At 35.9% G+C, this 6100-nt stretch overlaps 1 protein-coding gene across 1 annotated transcript; it reads right to left on the reverse strand.

The window, feature by feature from the left end:
* Positions 1–4769: 4769 nt before the first annotated feature.
* tmem243a (transmembrane protein 243, mitochondrial a) lies at positions 4770–6033 on the reverse strand. The gene is made up of 4 exons (XM_046865062.1): positions 5955–6033; positions 5824–5874; positions 5615–5719; positions 4770–5419 (listed from the first exon to the last, which is right to left on the reverse strand). Exons 1-4 carry the CDS (start codon positions 6030–6032, stop codon positions 5297–5299), a joined length of 357 nt encoding a protein of 118 aa, XP_046721018.1. The 5' UTR covers position 6033; the 3' UTR covers positions 4770–5296.
* Between the last annotated feature and the right edge of the window lie 67 nt (positions 6034–6100).

Consider the following 6100-nt stretch of genomic DNA (forward strand, 5'->3'; position numbering starts at 1 on the left):
AGAGAGAGAGAGAGAGAGAAGGGGGAGTTTCTATGGAAAGCCAGAGATGTCAAAAACAGTTAGAAGAGAGCAGTCTGGGTGCTTCAGGAAGTCTTTTAGCATTATTAGTATCAAATACAAGATAAGATTTCTGTAACCCAATGTACGATAACACATTTTTCATGCAATCTTTTTAAACAATAGAGATCATCGATCCTCACTATGCGACTATATCAGTATTCATTTGGAAATACAATTTTACACTGCCAAAACAGTCAAATAAATGTTGACTTCTGCTTGGTCTGTGTACCCTCTGGTCGGTTAATTTTTATTTTAGAAAGAGAAATTGAAAAATGAAGTATTCTGCTAAAACTCCAGAACCAAATTTTTCTTTATTGATGCATTTAAAAGAAAATCAAAGGGAAACACAACAGTTTCAGGATAGCCGCACCAAGTCAATTTTAGATTAGAAGTGGGCGGAGTTTATACAGTCTAAATCGGTAGGTGTGTTACTGTACCTAATACATGTTTTTTTTTTTTTTTTTTTATCAGGTATGAGCTAAATCACACATGCATAATATTAACAATATCTTATAACATTAACGCTGTTTATGGATAACACAATAGTTATTTAACTTATGAAATATATATATTTATATATATAAATATAAAAGAGGCAAAATTAAAACCTTCAATGCAACACACATTCATTCACGATGTAATTTCTTTACTCAGATATAAAAAAATCATAATAATAAACTCCACCGAAAAATAATTTTTAATCACTAAAGATTTGTTTTACTGATGCATCAATTCCCAAATTAAGCACCAAAATCCACCATGGTGCACGCATCCGGTGATTTGTTAAATCCTCCTTTTGCTGAAACAAAATTGAATAACCCTGTCTTTTTTAATCATACAGATGAGGGCAATAAATTATTCGAATCTGTAAAGGGGCTACTTTTATTTGTATACACTCATAATAACACCAAAATGCTTTGTTTTTGTAAAATTAAGAAAGCAGACAGGGGGCGCTCTCTGGCTTGTGTGGCTTCTCTCTTCACATACACATAAATAAAACAGCCTGAATCTCAGTGTATACTCAACGCACAGACATAATAAGTATAACAAATATTATCTCATTATGTAATACATATGAAATTAGAAATGTACAGTTTCTGAGGTGTTACCTCATTAACCGTCCGTGTGGAAACATAGTAAAAGGTCCTTGTGTCCTGATGAATTGTGTTATAATATATATATTATATAATTCTATGCAATAATAATGTTATAATTAATGTTAAGGTGTAATTATGTTATAGTTTTATTAATAAGGAATTTAAGTTAAAGTGCAGATTGGGCTTGTTGATAGGCTTTGTTATGTCATCAAGTGGATTCCGAAAGTTGATTTGTGTTTAGTCAGAATTATTAGTTTCTCTATAGGTGACCTCATTTAAAATGAGTTTTGTTAAATATTGTAGATATTGATACAATAAAATTCTATGTTCTATGTATATTCTCTGTGCATCCACAAAGAAACATGAAAATGACTTGTTTTTCCATAGTTTGGTTCTGATTATTATTTCAAATTCTCTTTTCAAAATAAAAATTAAATGACTAGAAGACACATGGACTCCATTTCCTGGGACCTATCATTTCCCAAGACTTCAAGTGTAAACTGGACTTCTACTCTCTGATTTAAAAAGCACACCAGAGATGATGCATCCTGTAACAGCTGAAGAAGTTCAACTTACCAAAGGCAATGATGGTGCACTTTTACATTTCCTCATTTAGTCCCTACTCCCCGCCTCCATCACTATCTGGTATGCTGCTGCCACTTCTAAAGAAAAAAGGCAGATTGCAGCATGTCATCCAATTTGGTGCAAACGTGATTGGCTGCAATCTGCCACTTCTACAGGACCTGTACATGTCCAGAACCATGAAGTGGGCAGCTAAGATTGTGACGGACCCCTTTCACCCTACACAGTCTTTTGAATGACTCCACTCGGTCCATCAGGACCAAAACCTCAAGCCACAAAAACAGTTTCTTTCCATTCGCAACTAACCTCATCAACAATACCAGTGACCAAATATCATCTCTTATCTGCCTACATACACACTAACATTACATTAATATAAATCCCACATCATTACTTCAAGTGGAGGGCCATTAGGGCCAGCAGGGGCCTTCTCTGCTAGCTTAAACTCATAATCACTAACTTACGTTTTTTCTATGAATACGTATTCAACTATTTTACAGTATTATTATAATAGTCAAAGGTTTTTATTTCATAGCTTTCTCTTGGTCAATGCTTCCAGGAGTGTATGTTTATGTGAGCATTTCCATCAAATCAAATGTCAGCCTTCGTACAGTACAGACCAAAAGTTTGGACACACCTTCTCATTCAAAGAGTTTTCTTTATTTTCATAACTATGAAAATTGTAGAGTCACACTGAAGGCATCAAGGGCTATTTGACCAAGAAGGAGAGTGATGGGGTGCTGCGCCAGATGACCTGGCCTCCACAGTCACCGGACCTGAACCCAATCGGGATGGTTTAGGGGTGAGCTGGACCGCAGAGTGAAGGCAAAAGGGCCAACAAGTGCCAAGCATCTCTCGAGGAACTCCTTCAAGACTGTTGGAAGACCATTTCAGGTGACTACCTCTTGAAGCTCATCAAGAGAATGCCAAGAGTGTGCAAAGCAGTAATCAAAGCAAAAGGTGGCTACTTTGAAAAACCTAGAATATGACATTTTTCAGTTGTTTCACACTTTTTTATTATGTATATAATTCCATACATAATTCCACATGTGTTAATTCATAGTTTTGATGTTTTCAGTGTGAATCTACAATTTTTATAGTCATGAAAATAAAGAAAACTCTTTGAATGAGAAGGTGTGTCCAAACTTTTGGTGTATGTTGCCAGGGTCAAAGAAATCAGCCTGGAGGCCTTCAGAATCAGCAGCTTGGACCTGTAGCTTAAAATACATGACAACGAATCAGTTGCTTTAACCAATCAGATTGCGAGTTGGCGAGTCTGGGGCCATCTAGTAGGTGTACAATAATGTTGGAATATTCACTTCCTTTGATTGGATGGTTAGATAGCGCACTACTGTTCAAAACTGCACAGACTCAAATATATTTTTGTGTACTTCATAGCTGTTTTTTTTTTCTCATTCCACAATGGCTGACAGAGCACAATAAATTGATATGGTCGCAGTTATTCTTACAAGACTACAGTATTTCCAAGATTTTCAAGATTTTTGAGGAACAGCTGGACATTGTGAGAAAAAGTCAGCCAAAACAGTTCAAAACAGCTGTTAAGCGTTTTCAAGAAGCATTTATCCTTTTGTGTTTTATTTGCTATAAAATTTGCACAAACACGACAATTTACCTTCATTTCAAATCCCCAGAAAAACCCTATGTGGTCGCAGAACTCAAAAAATAACTACAGGAGTACACGGAAAACCCAGAGTCATTTTATGAGGTTAATTGTGATGCTTCTGCTAGTCTTGTATGTGGACAGTGGGTTTCTTGCTTTGGTAACTTCATTTATTCTTACTGTATGAGATACCTGTCTGTGATGCAGTGCTCTATTATAATGCATTTCTGTATAACATTGATGGTTTCTATAGCCACAGAGTAATTATGGTGGTATTAGGAGGTGGATTGATTCAGGTAGGACACCACTGCAGGCCTCAGTGTGAAATGCACGGCCTGCAACTGGTTATTTTATATGGATTACATTATTGCAAACAAACAAGACTACTATATTGCACATTTGCACCTTTGGTCTTAGCCTAGCAATTAGCTGTATTTTTTTTTCATGTAGTTTTCTCTTTCCTGTCCCGTTTTTTAAGTATGTAAATGTGATGAGTCACTATAGACACATTCTGTCTCCTACCACAATTCAACAAACCCCACTGTTTAAATATTAAGATTTTTGGCACTGTAACAAAATTCAAACACAATTTGTAACCGGCATTGAAGCATTTGAATAATTACGTCACATTATACATACTGAGCCTGCCACTTCTAATTCAAGCCAAAGACAAACTTTTGATGGGTACTAACTCATTCAGCAATATCACTAGCAATTGTACAAAATATCACCATAATGTATTCTCAGTTTATCGATTTATCAATTCACCTCATACCTTGTAATGATTCGCAGTGACCTTTCCCTCCAAGAGGGAAAAACATTAACATAACAACAGAGCAATTCCTTCTGTAAGGATTGAGTATCTTAGTTTCTATTTGAGCCCTTTACACTCACCCACTTGTTCAGATTAAATTTGATGCTGACAGAATTGTTTTCAATATCTCTGTAGATCACTGTGGTTGTACCTTTTTCTTTAACACTGCACTCTCAAATATGCATTACCCATAGTGTCTGTACTACTATATTCCCTTTCTGCTCTTGCTTAAAATCTGATCACATCTACATTCTCTGTCACCTGAAGACTAGTTTTTTATACTGTATATATTTTTTTATCTCCATATCACAAAAAACAAATACTTCACACCCAGCACAGATATTTCTATTTGGCACAGAATAAACACTCCCAGTGGATCTTTGTGACTGAAGATACTGAATAGAATAGCCTTTATTTGTCACATATACATTACAGCACAGTGACGTTTTTTTTTTCTTCGCATATCCCAAGCAGGGGTCAGAGCGCAGGGTCAGTCATGATACGGTGCCCCTGGAGCATGGAGGGTTAAGGGCCTTGCTCAAGGGCCCAAGAGTGGCAGCTTAGCAATACCGGGGCTTGAACCCCCAACCTTCCGATCAGTAACCCGGCACCTTAACCACTGGAGCTACCACTCCCCTGCATCAATGCCCCAATAATGAACCCCATTGTAAAGTGCGTTAGATTTATTTTTTGTTCCAGTTGGTCAAGTGGGCTTGCCCAGCATTTTTATACATTCCAAAGACTATGACATCATGTTAATTGCTTAATTGCATCATACAGTACATTTATTTGAAAGCATCTGTAATTTTTTATTTTTTTATTTCTCCACTTGTGTACTCAAGGTTCTTCTTTTTTATTTATAATTTTTCCTGGTAGACTTCGTAGTTTGACAATGACAGGTGTGCATATATATTTCTCCCTATACACAAATATGTTTATTTGAATGGGTCAAACAGCATTATTTATTCAATACATTAAAGACAAAGGTTTCAGTACATGTGTGATTTTCTCTACTCACTTACATGACAAATTATATAATCATATATTTGCTTGTGATCATGTTTTAGTACATGAGGAAAACATTGTAAAGATTTGTTGTAGTGTAAGGTGTATGAACAATGCTTATCTCCCAACATCATGGAAGTAAAGGTTTGCACATAAACAAAGCAGGATAATTGAGGCTATGGTGTAATAGATGAGGTGCTTGAATCTGGGCTCCAGGTCACCTTGCCGATACCAAAATATCTGTAAATTAAAATCTAAAATTAATTTGTACAAATATTTTTGAGAATTATTTATTTAAATGATATGATTATATATTTAAATAATGCATTAAATTATGCATTTTTCAGATCTAATCAGATTACAAAGTGAAATATCTGTTCATTGTGATAAGTATCAGATGATATGTTGTGATAATCTGAAGTTATTAGTACTAACCAGAACCAGCACTGAGGAGCAGATCATGATGATGCAGATGCCGAAGAAGACGTTCAAAGCGTTTGGAGCAGGTGTTGGAAACACGAACGAACTGATGATGGTTATCTTGTGAAAACCAAAATATAGAAAATATAACAGGATGCTCTCCTCAAGCATTTTTACATGTAAAATATTCACATCTTCAAGTTTAGATAAAGTAATTTACTCACTATCACAAAAACAGATGTAAATCCACCAACTGCAAGGTAAACGATTCGATTCTGTAAGAAAACAACATTTGCATCTCACTTACAACCGAATTTAGTACAATATAAACTCTCTCTAGTGCTCTGTATCTCACCCAGGTAGATGTTTCTCCAAACAGTAGCCTGCTATCCGACATTTCTGTGCCATAGCTGCGTCTGATGTGTTCATCCATTTTAAGGGCTGAGTTCACTGAGATCCTGGTCATGAGCACCGGCTAATCCCCGAGTCCAACCCAAAGCC

Source organism: Silurus meridionalis, chromosome 13 (genome assembly GCF_014805685.1).
Source record: "Silurus meridionalis isolate SWU-2019-XX chromosome 13, ASM1480568v1, whole genome shotgun sequence".
NCBI lineage: Eukaryota > Metazoa > Chordata > Actinopteri > Siluriformes > Siluridae > Silurus > Silurus meridionalis.

Coding starts and splice junctions, on each gene's coding strand:
- tmem243a (XM_046865062.1), bottom strand. CDS start 6,032: ATGGATGAACACATCAGACGCAGCTATGGCACAGAAATGTCGGATAGC. Junction 5,875..5,954: donor TTGGAGAAACATCTACCTGG/GTGAGATACAGA, acceptor GTTTTCTTACAG/AATCGAATCGTTTACCTTGC. Junction 5,720..5,823: donor TTACATCTGTTTTTGTGATA/GTGAGTAAATTA, acceptor GGTTTTCACAAG/ATAACCATCATCAGTTCGTT.